This window comes from Tachyglossus aculeatus, chromosome 14 (assembly GCF_015852505.1).
Source record: "Tachyglossus aculeatus isolate mTacAcu1 chromosome 14, mTacAcu1.pri, whole genome shotgun sequence".
Taxonomy (NCBI): domain Eukaryota; kingdom Metazoa; phylum Chordata; class Mammalia; order Monotremata; family Tachyglossidae; genus Tachyglossus; species Tachyglossus aculeatus.
The window spans coordinates 58,437,619-58,455,009 of record NC_052079.1 but is presented as its reverse complement, the minus strand read 5'-3'; the positions used below and the strand labels follow the sequence as shown (position 1 = coordinate 58,455,009).

The 17,391-nt window shown below is 51.8% G+C and overlaps 1 protein-coding gene across 3 annotated transcripts in view; it reads right to left on the bottom strand.

The window, feature by feature from the left end:
• The window catches only part of PHF21B (PHD finger protein 21B), a 60,461-nt gene that overhangs the window by 11,892 nt on the left and 31,178 nt on the right, over window positions 1–17,391 (bottom strand). For all 3 annotated transcript variants that reach the window (XM_038756916.1, XM_038756918.1, XM_038756917.1), the window contains 4 exons: window positions 8,431–8,526; window positions 4,001–4,336; window positions 2,598–2,723; window positions 875–926 (listed from right to left, as the gene is read on the bottom strand). In XM_038756916.1, the coding sequence (XP_038612844.1) occupies window positions 875–926; window positions 2,598–2,723; window positions 4,001–4,336; window positions 8,431–8,526 (610 nt within the window). The remainder of the gene's footprint in view (window positions 1–874; window positions 927–2,597; window positions 2,724–4,000; window positions 4,337–8,430; window positions 8,527–17,391) is intronic.

Below are 17,391 nucleotides of genomic sequence, written 5' to 3'. Positions count from 1 at the left end.
CTCTGGTTCTCTGCTACCTCCTCTTTAAAAGGGGGACGAGTCCCCTGCTCTCCCCGCCCCTGGAGATGTGGTGAGGATACCAGAGTCAGTTGGTCAATCGAATTTACTGAGCATGTACTATGTTCAGAACACTGTATAAAGCCCCTGGGAGAGTACAATACAACAGTAAACAGATGCATTCCCTGCCTAAAACGAGCTTACAGTCTAGAGGGGGAAACGGGCATTAATATAAATTTTAAAATGACAGATATGGACATAAGAGGTGTGAGTACCAAAGTGCACAAGGGGTGTTACTACAAGACAGCAGATTTCAAAGAACCAGCCTCCATTTCTGACCCTTGCCTGGGTTTCTCCTGCCTCTAGCCCGGCTGAGACAAATATAATCGACTCTGCCCCTTCCCCTCTCCGAGGACAAGGGGGACCAAGGAAGTGGCAGGGGCAGGGGAGAACTAGCAGGGGCAACCCAAGTGCTCCATTCTTCTCAGTCATTCACTTGGGAAAAGCCCAGCAGCCTCTGGGGCCACCCCAGACCCTACTCCCCAACTGGCCAGGTTTTCTCTGTCTGGAGCGGAGAAAAGCAGAGTGTCTCATCAGCTGTAGGCAACGGAGGAAACCTGGGGAGAACTAAGTCAGACCCTTGGAAAATAGGGAAATCAGTCCAGGTCAAACAGGTTCCGACCAGTTGACTGATTGGTTTGTTAACAGACGAATGGATGGAAGGATGGACAGATGGACAGGTAAGCCAATCTCAGCCCTGAGACCACAGTGGAAGGGAGCAGAGGCAGGGGCTGTCTGCCAAGGAGCTGGACCTCATCCCCCAGCCACCTCTCCCAATGCTGGAATGGCCCCAGGGGCAGGTGACCCCCGTGCTTACCTTCCAGGTGTTCGGTGGTGACCAAGCCCAGTGCCACCATAAAGGCGATTTTCTGAGGGGAAGAAACAGAAAAAAAAGAGTCAGGGTCGCCACCGGCTTCTGTGTCCACCCAGGGGAATCACCCGTGGCAGGGGGGAAGGTTTTGGTGTCAGAGAATCTGGGTGGAATGTGTCCATTTCCCTTGAGCCAACATTGCTTTTCTGCTAATTCAGGTACACATCCTCCTTGCCTCCTTCTTCCCATCTCCAAACTATTGAACTGTCATCTTCTTTTTTAGTGGTATTTTTTAAGTGCTTACTATGTGCCAGGCACTGTGCTAAACACTGGGAAGCTTATCAGATTGGGCACAGTCCCCATCCCACATGGGGCTTATAGTCTTATTTCCCATTTTACAGATGAGGTAACTGAGGCATAGAAAAGTGAAGTGATTCACCCAAGGTCAAACAGCAGACAAAACAACAGAGCTGGAATTAGAACTCAGGTACTTCTGACTCTGAGGCCTGCGCTCTATCCACTAGGCCATGCAACTTCTGTCCCCTGCTTCTGTCCTCTCCCCTAGATTGGAAGCTCTTTGAGGGCAGGGATCATGTCTTCAACTACTGTCCCCTCCCAAGTGAACAGTTCAGTGCTCTGCACACAGTAGATTGTAAGTTCCCAAGGATAAGGATTTGTCTCCTAACTTTATTGTCCTCTCCCAAGTACTTTAGCACACTCAGTGCTCTGCACCCAGCAGACTGTAAGATCCTCGAGGGCAGCAATTGTATCTACTATTGTTCTCTCCCAAGTGACTTGTTCAGTGCTCTGCACATGGTAGTTGCTCAATAAATACCATGAATGAATTGGAATGGAAAATCAGAATCATGAAAATGAATCTCCTTACCTAGAAATCTATATGCTTCATATAGATGTGACTAGGCCCCAAGGACAAGTGAAATTATATCTCTTAATTATAATAATTGTGGGATTTATTAAGCACTTGATTGACTGATGGATTGCCAAGCACTGTATTAAATGCTGGTGTAGATACAAGATAATCAGGTCCCAGTCCCACAGGGGGCTCACAGTCTAAGTAGGAGGGAGAACAGCGATTAAATCCTTATTTTACATTGAGGTAATTGAGGCCCAGAGAGGTTAAGTGACTTGCCCAAGGTCACACAGCAGACACTTCGTGAAGCCGGGGTTAGAAACCCAGGTCTTCTGACTCCCAGGACCGTGCTCTCTCCACTAGGCCACACTGCTTCTCAGTTGGCTAGTGACTATTACTCTGTAGACATGAAGACCTGCATCAGTGTCTCTAGGAGGGCTCGTGGCTAGACCGTGACCAGGAAACCCCAAACCAATAAGACTCTGGGTCTCGTCCCGGTGTCCCTCCTCGCTGTTGGCCAACAGCCAAGGCAGGCTCGCTGACAGTCAGGACTACCCAAGTCCCATCAGCCCAACTGGGCCAGAATAATAATAATAAGGAGAATGATAACAGTAATAATCGTATCTGCTTAGCGCTTACTCTGTGCCAAGCACTGTACTAAGCGTTGGAGTAGATACAAGATCATCACCATCATTACCACCACTATCCATCCCACAATCACCACCTCCTCCTCCTCCTCCTCCACCACCACCGCCACGGCCGCCGCCGCCACCACCATCTCAGAGCCCAGGGGGTCCCGTTGACTGCCCCATTGGGGGGATCAGAAGAGGGGGGAGGGTAATGAAATTGCTGTTTGACCTCTGGGTTTTCCTCCTTGCTCCTCTTGGTGGCCGGGACTCCCTGAGCTGCCTCTTCTGAGGGTTTCTTGGGCTCCACCTTGCTGCCATTGGGCTGGGTCTGCACTTGCGGCTGGATGAGGAGGACCTGGGAGGAGGGAAACAGCGAGAAGCAGCATGGCTCAGTGGAAAGAGCGCGGGCTTTGGAGCCAGAGGTCATGGGTTCAAGTCCCGGCTCCGTCACTTGTCAGCTGTGTGACTTTGGGCAAGTCGCTTCACTTCTCTGGGCCTCAGTTCCCTCATCTGGAAAATGGGGATGAAGACTGTGAGCCCCCCTGTGAGACAACTGGATCACTTTGTAACCTCCCCAGCACTTAGAACAGTGCTTTGCACATAATAAGCGCTTAATAAATGCCATTATTATTATTATTATTATTAAGGGAGTTTAGAGAGCACGGGCCACCATGCCTGCCCCCGCCCCCACCCACACCTTGGGCCAAGCTCGGCTCTTCCGCCCCGGCAGCCCCTAGACCAGGCGGACCACGAGGCCTGGGGTAGGGTCCCTAACCCTCCCGCGAAAAATCGTTTGCCTTGATTTCTGATGGGCACCCCGGCAACCCTCTGGGACAAGAGCTGAGCCAAGCCCAGTCCCGGAACAAGTCAGTTAGGCAATCATAATTATTGAGTGCTTACTGTGTGCAGGGCACTGTACTGAGCACGTGGGAGAGTACAATAGAACAATGATAATAATAGTGGTATTTGTTAAGCATTTACTATGTGCCAGGCACTGTACTAAGTGCTGAGGTGGACACAAGCAAATGGGGTTGGACACAGGCCCTTTCCCACCTGGGGCTCACAGTCTCAATCCCCATTTTACAGATGAGGTAACTGTAACTGAGAGAAGTGAAATGACTTGTCCAGGGTCACATAGCAGACAAGTGGCAGAGCTGGAATTAGAACCCATGACTTTCTGACTCCAAGGCCTGTGCTCTATCCACTAGGCCATGCTGCTTCTTGTTCCCTGCCTACAACGAGCTTAGAGTCTTGAGGGAGAGACAGACATGACTAGAAATAAATAAATGACAGATTTGGACATGAGTGCTGTGAGGCTGGGAGGGAAGATGAACAAAGGGAGTAAGTCAAGAAGACAGAAGGGAGTGGGCGATAACCCAGTCCTTCGCCCACGGGGGTCCCAGAGGGAGAGCGGAGGGTGGGGGATGCGAGGAAGAGTGGGGCTCTTTTCCCCATTCTGCAGGCCCAGAGTCAGGGACTAGGCTGGGTGCTGAGCTGGGAACTCAGGGGAACAGACTCCCAGTCCAGGGATGTCCCCATAAGACTGTGCTGTCTCTCCCTCTCTGGACCCTGCTCCCTCAGCCTGGAACGCTGGTGCGTGGAGCCCCAAACCAGCCCTCCTGCCGGTCCTACCTTGCTGTCGGCCCTGAGGAGGAGAGGCGGCGGCCCCGGGGCGGCATCATCGTCGTGGCCAGCGGGGGCTCCGGGGGCCCCTGGGACCGTGCGGCTGGGGGCAGCAGAGATGATGGCCAAGGCCACGCCGGGGCTGGTCAGCGGGGCCGTGCCGGGTGGAGACTGGCTGCCTGGGGGCTGGCCATGGCCCACCGTGTTGTTGGCGGTGGGGAGGGCTGGGCTGGGGTTCTTGGTGCTCACGACGGTGGCCTTCTGGAAGACCAGAGACTGCTTGGAAGGACGGTCCCGGCACGGGGGTGCCGGCAGGCTGTCAGGAATCACGGTCTTTGGCCTAACCTGGAGGCAGCGGGAGAGGAAGGGGGTGGGCAGCGACAGAGAGAGGCAGGAGAGAGATGGGGGCACAGACATAGAGAGGAGGGGAGTGAGGCTGACGGTGGGATTGATTGGTTGAGACTCCCAGTGGATGGACAGATTGAGAGTCCAACCTCACTCCCAGAGCCATTGATCGGTCAGCCCACTCCCCAGCAGCAATAGGGCATATGGGGTTCTGGCCCCTCCCATTCTGAACATTCAATCAATCAGTTGCATTTACTGATCAGTTAATCAGTGGAGTTTACTGATCAATTAGTTTCATTTACTGATCAGTCAAATCAGTTGGCATTCACTGGTCAATTGGTGGCATTCACTGATCAGTCAGTGTCATTTACTGATCAATCGATGGCATTCACAGATCAGTTGACTAATCAGTGATATTTACTGATCAATCAACCAGTGGTATTTATTGTGCACCAATTGAATAGAGAGCACTGTACTGGGCATTTGGGAGCATTCACCAGAAGTAAGGCACACAGGCCACTGCCCTTGTGGGGTTTACAGTCTAAGGGGGGAGACAGGCAGACTAACTGAGACCAGAAGTGGTTGGAGGCCAGGAGAGCTAGGAGGTCAGAAGATCCAGGAGGCCAAGAGAGACTGAAGTCCAGGAGAGCTAGAAGGTCAGAAGATGCAGGAGGTCAGGAGGGGCTGAAGGCCGAGAGAGGTTGGAGGTCAGGAGAGCTAGGAGGTCGGAAGAAACAGGAGGCCAGGAGCACTAGGAGGTCAGAAGAAACAGGAGGCCAGGAGAGGCTGAAGACTGGGTGAAGTTGGAGGCCAGGAAGAGGTTGGAGGCCAAGAGAGGCTAGAGGCTGGAAGAGGCTGGAGGCCTAAAGAAGCTGGAGACCGGGAGAACACAGCCATCTGACAGCACTGATGTGTCTAGGCCACCAGACACCAAGGTTACCGGGCCAAAACAGGGCTGGTGGCTCCTGGCCAGAAGCCACAACCTGCGCTCCTGAAGGAGCTAGGAGCTGCTGGGTCTCAAATGGAGGCAGCTTAAAGAGTCACTCTGCCGCTCCCCACCTCTATCCTCTGCATGGCCAGCCTGCTGGTGACTGGTTCCAGCCAGTGCCCCCCTCAGGCTGGCCAGCCGGCCGAATCCTCACTGTTGGCCCTGCTGCTGTCTGGGGAAGCTGAGCAAGTCCTTGGCCCCCGGAGTACGAGGGCATAAAGGGTGGAGGCTGGAGTCAATGAGCCCAGTGCTAGAGTTCCCCCCTCTGTTGCAATGACCGTGGGCGTGGCTGCTTCACCTTGGGACCCACTGTCCAAGTTGACCAGGGACCCTCTCAGAACTGCCCTACCTCCTTCCCCTCCCCACAGCACCTGTGTATATGTTTGTACAGATTTATTACTCTATTTTACTTGTACATATTTACTATTCTGTTTTGTTTATGATGTGCATCTAGCTTTAATTCCATTTGTTCTGATGACTTTGACACCTGTCTACATGTTTTGTTTTGTTGTCTGTCTCCCCCTTCTAGACTGTGAGCCTGTTGTTGGGTAGGGACTGTCTTTATATGTTTCCAACTTCTACTTCCCAGGCGCTTAGTACAGTGCTCTGCACACAGTAAGCGCTCAATAAATACGATTGATTGAATGAATAAATGAATGAACCGGGGCTGCAGGTGTGAGGGTCAATGTGGGCCCAGCTGGCTGGGACTTCAAGGCCTGTGAACCCCGCCGGTCCCTTGAGGTGGGGCCTGGTTCAGCCGTGGAACTGCCGAAACTGATCCCACAGGACCTTCCTACAGGGGGTGGAATCAGAGCTTCCGGTCTTCCGGCCAGGGAGAAAGCCAGGGAGGAGGCTGGAAGTGCCACCTGCCCCGAACCGGGGCCCCATGAGGCCACTGCCATCAACTGCAAACATCCTCCTGACCCTGGGAAGACCCGTGTAGTGGAGACAGTGGTGGCAGAAGGAGTTGTTGGCTCATCCTTGCTAGAACACTTTTTTTTCCTAGTTGATGTCCATTCAATGCTTACTGTGTGCTGCTCCCTGGACTGGGAGCTAGGATCAATACAGGGTGATCAGGTTGAACACAGTCACTGTCCCACATAGGACTCCTGGTCTAAGAGGGTGGGAGAGCAGGGATCTATTTGATCCCCTCTGAAAAGAGGAGGGGAACGAGGCCCAGAGAGTTTCAATGACTCAATCACGGTCACACAGCAGGCCGGGGCCGAGCAGGGACTAGAACCCTAGTCACCAGACTCCAGGTCCTGCGCTCTCTTCCTTCCAGGCACTGAAGCATCCTTTTCTGGGGCAGGGGTCACCTCCATTGTTGGGCTCCTCCATGCCCCTAAGTGGAGTCTCTGTTTTAAATGGCATCTCCTCTGTTGGCTCCATTCACCCGGGGGGCCGGGCAACGCTGCCACTCCCCACTGCGGGGCTCAAGTGGTATGGGGCCCACGTGCTCCAGGGCCCATGTGCTCCAGGGCCTGCACTCCAGACAGTGGCTGCCGATGACTCCAGGCTGTTCCTGCCCAGCAAAATCCCCCTTCCGCATGGCTCACTCCTGCCTGCAGCTGCCTGCTGTCGCCCACTCCTGCACGCTGGGTCTCGCTGATGCCCTCTCCTGCTTGCCTGTTGCCTGCTTCTGCCCACTCCTGCCTACTCCTGCCTGATGCTCCCCACTCCTTCTCATTGCTGCCCACTGCTGCTCTTGCCCACTCCTGCCTGCTCCTGCCCACTGTTGCCCACTGATGACCGACTGACCCCAGGAGCTGAGTTGGCAGCTTACATGCTGGGGCTTCCTGGATGGTCTATGATCAGTCCATAGACAGTCTATGGTCAGGCCCAAAGCTGGTGCTTGGCCGACCCCGTGGCCTGAACCGTGGTAGGGCCGGTGACCGGGTCTTTGGTCGGCTCTGTAGCCTGGTCTGTGGTCCTCACTCGGGTCTGTGGCCCCATCTGTGGTCCTTGGTCAGGTCTATAGTCTTGTCCATGGTAGGGCCTGAGGTTGGGTCCTTGCTAGGTGCGTGTAGCCAGGTCCATGGTAGGGCCTGTGGTCAGTCCATGGCTGCTTGGTGGCCGAGTCCATGGCCAGTTGGTGGCCAGGTCCATGGCTGAGTCTGACCTGTGTCCCCTACCCCTACCCCAACTCCCCTACTGCTTGCTCAATCCTCCCAGCTCCAGGGGCCAGGACCCCAGCCTCCTATCTGATGGACATTGGGGTAATAGTCAGGAGGAAGAGCCAATAACCTGCCCCAACCAGCTCGGGGGCCCCACCTCCCATGAATCAAGGTGAGGATGTGTCTACCAACTATGTTATACCATACTCTTCCAAGCACTTAGTACAGTGCTCTGCACACAGTAAGCACTCAATAAATACCACTGATTAATTGAGGAATTCTGGAAGCCAGGGGGCAGGGGTGGTAGAATGAACCTTTCTGTCTGACCTCTCCACCACCAGGGCCCTCAGCCTGTTGGTATGACTTCTTGTGCCTGCAGCTCTACCACGGACCTCAGCACAATGGTGCATGCCATACTGCTTCATGTGTGCCCACCACCTCCAGGATCGGGGCCTGTTAATTAACAATTGTGGTATTCATTAAGTGCTTACTATATGCCAGGCACTGTTCTAAGTGCTGGGATGGACACAAGCAAATTGGGTTGGACACAGTCCCTGTCCCACGTGCGGCTCACAGTCTCAACCCCCATTTTACCGATGAGGGCACTGAGGCCCAGAGAAGTGAATGACTTGCCTAAGGTCACACAGCAGACAAGTGGCAGAGCCGGCCATGACCTTCCAACTTCCAGGCCCTTGCTCTATCCACTATGCCATGCTCCTATGGTCCTGCTGGTTGGGTGTGCCCCCATGGGCCCTCGGCCTGTGGTATGCACGAGGCGGCTCTGTGTGCCCCACCCCCTCAGGGGCCTCGGCTTAATGACGCACCCAATCCAACTGTGTGTGCCCCTGGGCCCGGGGCCTACTGGTGTGTGGCAGCTGGCTCAGCAGAACCAGAGCCCAGGAAGGAGGAGGGACTGGAGGAGGTGAGGGAGGAAGAAGGGGGGAGGAGGGAGAAAGACGACGGAGAGAGTGACCCCTCCGCCCCTGCTCTACCTGAGGTAGCACTGCTGGTCCTTGTCCCGCCAACCTCTGCAAGGAGCTGACCTGAGGAACTTTGAGGGGCGCTTTGGTGGCGAAGGGGCCCACTGCCTGCAGAAGGGAAACGGTGGAGCAGAGAGAAAGAGGGAGAGAGAGAGAGAGAGGATTAAAGTCATGTTGGGCCCAGCTGCCAGAACCTGCTTGTGTCACACGGCGATGAAAACAAGTGGAGAAGCCTCTGGCCTTCCCTCACCAGCCCCTGACCTCACTCATCCTCCCTGGGGATCAGTGTCAGGGTGACTGACCAGAGAGAGCACACAGCAATGTCCATCAGTTGCCAAGGCGGCTGCTGACCCCAACTCCGGGATCCTGGCCTGGGACCCCAAGTTGGTTTCTGGCAGCACAGCACATCACGGTACAGCATGGCTCAGCACAACACAGCATGGCTCAGCACAACACTGCACAGCTCAGCATGGTGCAGCACAGCTTAGCACAGCTTAGCATAGCTCAGCATGGCTCAGCACGACATAGCACAACACTGCATGGCTCAGCATTGTGCAGCACGGCTCCCGAGTTTTGCCTTTGGTTTGGTATTGAGTCCGTCTGGTTGGATGGGGACAAGGCCCCCCTTTCTGGCCAGCTCTGGAGTGGGGAAATACCTGGCTTAGCCTGCCTGACTCTCCAACCTCGGATTCCAGGGACCTCTGGACTCCTCCAGCTCCCCAGGGGCCGGCCTGCCCCCAACCTGGGTTCAGAGCACTCTGCTGAGTGCCTGCTGGCTTGAAGTGGACTGTAGCTCTCTGAGGGCAGTGATCCTGTCCACCCACTCTCCCAAGAGCTCCATACAGTGCTTTGCAAACAGGAGGTGTTCAATAAATGCTATTAATTGATTGACTGACTGCTGGCCCTTCTCTTGCCTACAACTTTCTCAGTGACAATCCCTAACTTATGTCCCCACATGGACAGGGCAGCTCTTTGCCCAGGGTTACATCACGGGCACTGTCCAGTCTCTGGCCTACCTGCTGCCTGCCAACAAGGTGACCAGGTGTCTAATGTGATATCATGGGCACAGTCCCATCTCAGGCTCATATACCCCCTGTCCACAGCGTGACCAATCACCTGGTGTGACATGATGGGGATGCCTGGTCTCCAGTTGGTCTGGCCCCTGTCTGAAAGGTGACCAGTCACTCAGTGTGACATCATGGGGAGAGTCTAGTCTCGGGCCAATCTGCTCCCTGTCCGCAGGGTGACCAGTCATCTGGTGAGACATCGTGGAGATGGCCTGGTCTCTCGATGGTCTGCACCCCATCCACAAGGTGACCAGTCACCCGGTGTGACATCACAGGGATGGTCTGGTCTCCAACTGGTTCACCCCTTGTCCAGTTCAGATGCAGTTCCGGGTGACTTTCTGCCCATTTTTGGTGTCCCCGGTGTCCTGCACCCCTCCTCCCTGGCTCCCACCATCGAGTGCTAAGCCTTGGACATAGTGCCTGGGTTCATGAAGACCAGGGCCCTCTGGATCAAGGGGTGGGGGAGAGGTGCCAGGGACCCCTCACAGACCAGCACAGAGTTGGGGGTGACATCACCCCATGTCTGCGTGTCCATCACCTGCCCTGATCCCTGTCCCCGCCAATCATCTCTGTGCTCTTAAAGGTCAGAGCTCCAGGCACAGGGAGAAACAATCACGGTTCCAACATTTACCCGGGAAACTTTCACCCCAATCATGATTCTCAGCCCCACTGATTTTCTACAACAATGGTGGGTTTTTCTCCTCTCATGATTCCAAATTTGCTCTCTGTTAACCACCCTCTTATGATCAGAAGGTAACCTGGGCTTCTCCTCTTGACAATCCCTCTGTCCTTCCAATTGATCAATCAGTGGTATTTATTGAGCGCTTATCCTGTGCAGAGCAGGGCACTGTACACTTGGGAAAGTTTCAGAGAACAGAGTGAGTAGATGTGATCTCTGACCCCAAGGACCTTACAGTCAACTGTGTGCAAAGCACTGTACTGAGCTCTTGGGGGAGGGTAATAGAGTAAATAGAGATGATCCTCCCTCAAGAAGGAAGCTTTCAGTCTACTGTGGGCAGAGCTCTGTACTGAGTGCCTGGGAGAGTCTGGTAGAATAGGGTTCACAGATGTGATCTCTGCCCCTGAGGAGCTTATAGTCTACTGCATGCAGAGCACTGGACTGAGAGCTTGGGTGAGTCCAACAGAATAAAATTAGTAGACATGATCCCTGCCCTTGAGGATCTTATAGAGAAGCAGCATGGCTCAGTGGAAAGAGCCCGGGCTTGGGAGTCAGAGGTCATGGGTTCAAAGCCTGGCTCTACAGCTTGTCAGCTGTGTGACTTTGGGCAAGTCACTTAATTTCTCTGTGCCTGAGTTACCTCACTTGTAAAATGAGGGTTAAGACTGTGAGCCCCACATGGGACAATCTGATCACCTTGTATCCTCCCCAGCGCTTAGAACAGTGCTCTGCACATAGTGAGCACTTAACAAATACCAAAATTATTATTATTATTATTATTATTATTATTATTATTATTATTACAGTCTACTGTAATCAGAGCTCTGAACTAAGTGCTTGGGAGAGTCCAGTAAAATAGAGTTGGTATTTGCGATCCCTGCCCTTGAGGACCTGACAGTCTTTTGTGGGCAGAGCACTGTATTTAGCACTTGGAAAGAGTCTGATACAATAGAGAGTTAGTAGACGTGATCCCTGCCCTCTAAGAGTTTCCAGTCTACTGCATGCAGAGCACTGGACTGAGCGATTGAGAGAGCCCGATGGAACAGAATTGGTAGACATGATCCCTGCCCTCGAGCAGCTTCTGGCTTGTTTCCATCATTCTCCTCCCCTTGCCTGCATCAGAGCACCCGGGTTCCTCCACATCCCTATAAACCTTTAATTAACAAGCTGAAAAGACATTTTCTTTCTGGCAATGCCTGACCTTTAAGCACTTTGTCTGAATTTATCGATACCAGCAGAAACAATCATTTAAAAGGTTATTTTATGAGGGCTGGATAGTTTATAGCAGCACTTTTGTCAAGATAAATGAGTTTCTTATTACTACATTTAGCACTCTAAGCAATTTAATAAAAAAAGACTATAAAAGTCAAAGACAACTTCAGATCTCTCCTCTATCTGAGATCCACCGAAACTTGGGGTCTCCTTGTTCCTTTAGGTCAGACTTAGAGATAGAGCAAAAATAGTAGGAAGTTCCACGTATGTCTGGTGTTTGGAATGGGATGACTTTTTCCCCTGTTTCTGCAGCCAAAGAACCCAGAAAACGTTATTTAATCATTCAATCAGTAATTGATATAAATGGAAATAAATTCAGTGTTATTTACGGAGCACTTGATGTGTGCAGAGCACTGTGTTAAGCACTTGGGAGGGAGGCTGAAGGGAAACCACAGCAGCATGAACCTCTGGCTTTAGGTGTGTTGGTGCAGGCCAATAGACTGGTGGGAGGAAGGAGAGGAGCTCCTGGGGGCTGGATGAACTCCATGGCATGAGCCTGTGGATCAGGGGTCAGGCCCTGACCACCACCAATGAGGTCCTGGAACCAAGGCATCCGGTCACATTGCTGGGTCAGCCCTGTGGCTGGCCAGCATACAACTCAGCCTCCTGCAGCAGCACTGGGACCAGGAAATTGGGAGGAAACAAGTCCTTGGTAGCCTCCTGGATACCCACCTTCTGTCCACCCTCATGGTTGGAGATGGACCATCCTGCACCCCCGACTCTCTTCTCTCCGCCCCTGACTTTCCTCCAGTGACCCAGCATGGACCATCCAACACCCCTGACTCTCTCCTCTCTATCCCTGCCTCTCCCCACAGTGTCCCAGCAAGCCATCCAACACCCCAGATTCCCCCCTCTCCATCCCTGCCTCTCCTCCACAGACCCAGGAGGGACCATCCAACACCCCTGACTCTCCCCTCTCCATCCCCGACCCCCTAAGTGACCATTCATCAATAGGCCCTGCACTAAAAAAGGCCCCATGCCCCTCTCCGAGTACAGTGCCCCAGCTTCCCCACCTGCCAGTTGCCCCCACACCCTGGAGGGAACACGCCAGGCAGGAATGGAGAGTGTCACTCCCACTCCCCTTCAATACCTCCGTGTAGGATCTGCCTCCTAAAGACTTCGTCACCGGCCCTGGGCTCACCCCCTCTGACATCCCATCTTTGCCATCACCTTTAAACACAAGACCAGACCAGACCATGGCTGGCGGGGGAGGATTTGGACGCTCCTTCCAAATTGAGGGGTGGGGGAATTCCACACTACTCACTTTCAGCCTCTCCCACGTCAGCTCTCCTCCCGTCCCCTCCGTCCCTCAGCCCCCTCCTCCTTCCTCCCTCTCTCCAGTGTCATTCTTATTTCAGTACATGCACATCTCCAACATCTAATCCACTTCCAGGCGCAAAGAAGACACCTGAAGCTACTTTAAAAATTGTTTTTGTCTGTTCTACGTTCCATATCGGTGACAACAGGTTTACCGAATTGATTTTTAATGTGATAGTGACAAGGGGAACGTATCGCTATGGCAACCACAAAGATGAAAACGCCTAACCTGAATGGATATTCACTGAAGTCATTGTAGGTTTTTTTTTTCTCCCCGTTGTTTCTTCACCCCTGTTCCATTCACTTTCCAACTGGAATTCAGCAGGCCAACCTTGACTTTGCTTCAGAGAAACACGAGGCACTTAGTGCAGCCTTCCAGCTCTGATCGCTTTGTCACGGCTCCCAGGGCACTGCTCCCAGCATCCCCGGGCACCGCAGTCTGCCCATGTAGACTTGAGCTGCCACTGATTGTGCTTCAGACATCCCCATCGGGCGGTCCTATAACTCTTCTGGGTACCTGCCACCCCCCCCCCCCCCCAGCACAGCTCTCAGAATCCTCAGTGGCATTCTCTACTCTTTCACCACCCTGCCTCTGCCTCTCAGTCAGTCAATCAGATTTATTGAGCGCTTACTGTGTGCACAGCACTGTACTAAACACTTGGGAGAGTACACCATAACAACATAACTGACACATTCCCTGCCCACAGTGAGCTCTCCTCTGCATCCCCGACAAACCTCCTTCCACCACTCTGGAAAGATGGAGAAAAGCAGCCGCAGCCCGGGGCCACCGCCACAAAGTCCCCGACAGACTGTGGCAGCAGCTGCTGTGGTGATCACTGTGGACGTGGTTGTGACTGTGGACTCTGAGCCATTAGGAGTCAGGAATTCTGCTCCTTCTGCCGCATTGCCCTCCGGGACTTTAATTTTGACTTCATGCTATCTTTGTGCTGTGTTTCATCTCTTCTTATGTATCTGTCAATAGTCCTCTCTCCCCTTTCTATTATTAGATTATGAGTGACCCCCGAGGGACAGAGTCTGTGTCTAATTTCCACTTTAAGCATTTAGTACAATGCTCTGCATAAAGTGCTTAATAAATACAATTTCTACTACAACTCGTTGCCTCTTCCCTAATCAATAAATACAATTTATTGAGAGCTTTTTGTGTGCAGAGCACTGCCCTAAGCGCTTATACCTAACGTGCAGACCCTGCATCTCGAACTTTGCCGGTATTGGAAGCATGTGAAGGTCCTGGGCTTGCACTTTATGACTGGGAAGAAAAAGATCAACTTTGGTCCCCTTTGTGTATGTAGCAGCGTTCAGCTAAGAGTGACTGTAAGGGTCAAACAGGTATCTCCCTCTCTCTCCCTCTTTCTCTCCCTCTTTCTCTCCCTCTCTCCTTTCTCTCTCTCCCTCCCACCTCTTTTCCTCTCTTTCTCTCACTCTCCTTTCTCTCTCTGCCCCTCTCTCCCTTATTACTTTATTATTATTTATGGTATTTTTAAGCACTTATTACATGTCCAATACTGTCCTAAGACCTGAGGTAGATAATCATGTCGGACACATGGGGTTCACCATCTAAGTAGGAGGGGGAACACGTCTTGAATCCCCATTTAACAGATGAAGGAAACTGAGATGCAGATAAGGGAGGTGACTGGCTCAATGTCACACAGCAGACAAGTGACAGAGCCAGGATTAGAACCCAGGTCCTCTGACTCCCAAGTCAGTGCTCTTTCCACTAGGCCCATGGCTTCTCTGTCTCTCTTCCCACTGCCTCTCCCTCTCCCTCTTTCTAGCTCTCTCCCCCTTTCCTTTCTGTCTCCTCTCCCCTTTTCTCTCTGTCTTTCTCTTCCCCTTTCCTCTCTTCTCTCCCTTTCTATCTCTCTCTCTCTCAAAGCAGGAGGACCCTCTACCCATACTCTATTCTTTTGAGAGCCCTCCTAGGCTATTTTTAGGGGCTGGGTGATTTTCGCGGGGTGTCCTTCAACCTGTGCCAGAAATGATCTGGAAAAGACTTTAGACATTTTTTCTGCCACATCATTTTTAGATCAAATCCTGTAGAAGATGAAAACAGGGGGGAAAGAAACTACCTCCAATCAATTGATCAATCAACAGAATTTACTGAGCATGTGCTCACTGAATTTTAAACATAATATTTATTGTATTGTCCTCTCTCAAATGTTTATTACAGTGCTCTGCATACAGTAAGCACTCAATAAATGCAATTGACTGTCTGACTACAGAGAGGAGAGAGAGGAGTCACCTTGCCCACATGAAGCTTGTGACCTCGAAAAGGAGTGTCGGCTATACAAGCAGATACAAGATTGTGACATCAGAAAAAATGTTTTGATATTTCTGTCTCTTCTGATGGAGTGTAAGCAACCTGTTGGGAGAGAATGTTGGGAGTCACTTCCTTGCTTGAATTCTCAAGCAATCAGTGGTATTTATTGAGTGCTTATTGTGTGCAGAGCAAAGTTGATGGACACTATCCCGGCCCTCCAGGAGCTAACAATTTCCTAAGCCTTTAATAGAGTGCACTGTACTGAACAAAGAGGGCATTCAATAAATGCTAATATGATCACTCCTACTTCTTTTTATGCATCTTCCATCTTGGCTCACCTATCTGGTCCTGTTTGCCCTGCACAATTCAATGTTGACTTTGGACAGAATTGGATATGGCCAGAAGCTTTCCTTGCTGACTTCTCTTCTGTCCTATTAGAGAAATAATGGTGTTACTTTCACCACCACCTACTCAGGGATAGTTTACAAGGATGTGGATTGGCCAGCATTATCCATCCATCATCCAGCCAACCAGCACACCAACCAACCTCCCGACCAACCAGTAAACCAACCAACAACCAACCAACCAATCAACAAATCAACCAACCCACCAACCAGCCAATGAACTGGGCAACCAACCAGCCAGCCATCTAGCCAACCAACCTACAAATTAACTAACCAACCAACTAACCAACGACCCAACCAACTAGCCAACCAACCAACCAACCAGCTAACCAGGTAACCAACCAGCCAACCAACTAGCCAACCAACCAGCCAGCCAACCAAACAAACAACCAAACAGCTAACCAAACAACTAGCCAACCAACCAACCATCTAGCCATATAACCAATCAGCCACTCAACCAGACAACCAGACAACGATTCAGCCAACCAGCCACCTGGCCAATCAGCCAACCCCCGGGTCCAGGTCCCATTGTCCCCGACTATTCTGGCTCCCACCCCTGTCTGGCTCCCTCTTGGTCTCACATCTCCCCCAGAATGTGGGATGCAGAGACAAGACTGCAGCCCCTCTCCCCTATCGCCCATGCTAATAAATATTAATAGAACATAAGCACCACTTTCACCGGAATGGGGATGCACTTTATTATTCTCCACCGCTGAAATCAAATTGCTGCCTTCATTACCGCCAGGAATGGCTTCAAGGAGCTCCCATTCATGACTCAAACCTTCAGGAGTCCTGCGTTTTTACAACCTCTGAGACCCCCACCTGCCCAAACTCGCTGTCCCCCCACCTCTATCCTCACCACCTCCACCAACTCACCATCTCCCCTGCTTGAAAGAAGGTCATTTCTGTTCCACTTTGAGATCTCATTTCAACATGCTCTAACACTGACCATCCAAGTGAATCCCCTTTGTCCTCCTTGGGGGCAGGATGCCAGGACCCCAGGATGGGACAGGGCCCAGAATCACCAGATCCAGAGCTGACTGCGGGGAACAGAGAGTAAGCGCTCAATGAATACCATTGATTGATCCATCGATTGCTTATCGTGCAAACTGGAAAACATTGGTGATTTCTGTTTTCTCCCCTAGGGTTGACCAGGAGGGGCTACAATAGCTGCTGAACACCACACCTGAAGTCTACAGCCAGTCCACATTTCCTCTAGCCACTCCTGTTCCCAAGTCACTTCACTTCTCTGGGCCTCAGTTACCTCAACTGTAAAATGGGGATTAATACTGCCCCCCTGTGGGACAACCTGATCACCTTGTAACCTCCCCAGCGCTTAGAACAGTGCTTTGCACGTAGGAAACGCTTAATAAATGCCATTATTATAATTATTATAAATGCTACATGAAAATGTGTCCATTTTCAATAATAATAATAATATTTGTTTAGTACTTCCTAAGTGCCAGGCGCTGTTCTAATGGCTGGGGTAGATATACGGTAATCAGGTTGGACACAGTCCCTATCCCACATGGGATTCACAATCTTAATCCCCATTTTACAGATGAGGTAATTTAGACACAAAGAAGTGAAGTGACTTGCCTGAGGCCACACAGCAGACAAGTAGCAGAGGTGAGATTAGAAAACAGATCCTCTGACTCCCAGAATCATGTTCTTTCTACTAAGCCATGCTGTTTCTCAGGAATGAGATGAGATGTGTGGAATCTTGGGAATTTGAGGGCACAGGGGCTCTACAGCTGACTGTCGACAGTTACTGCTCCATAATTTCAGCATCACGATACTGTCGTTATCCAGTAAAGAGGCCCCGATTGTCAGGGAAGGTAAGCTCTCTGTGGGCAGGGAATGTATCCATTATACTGTTGTGTTGCACTCTCCCAAGCGCTTAGTACAGTGTTGTGCACCCAGTAAGCACTCAATAAATATGACTGATCTGCTAAC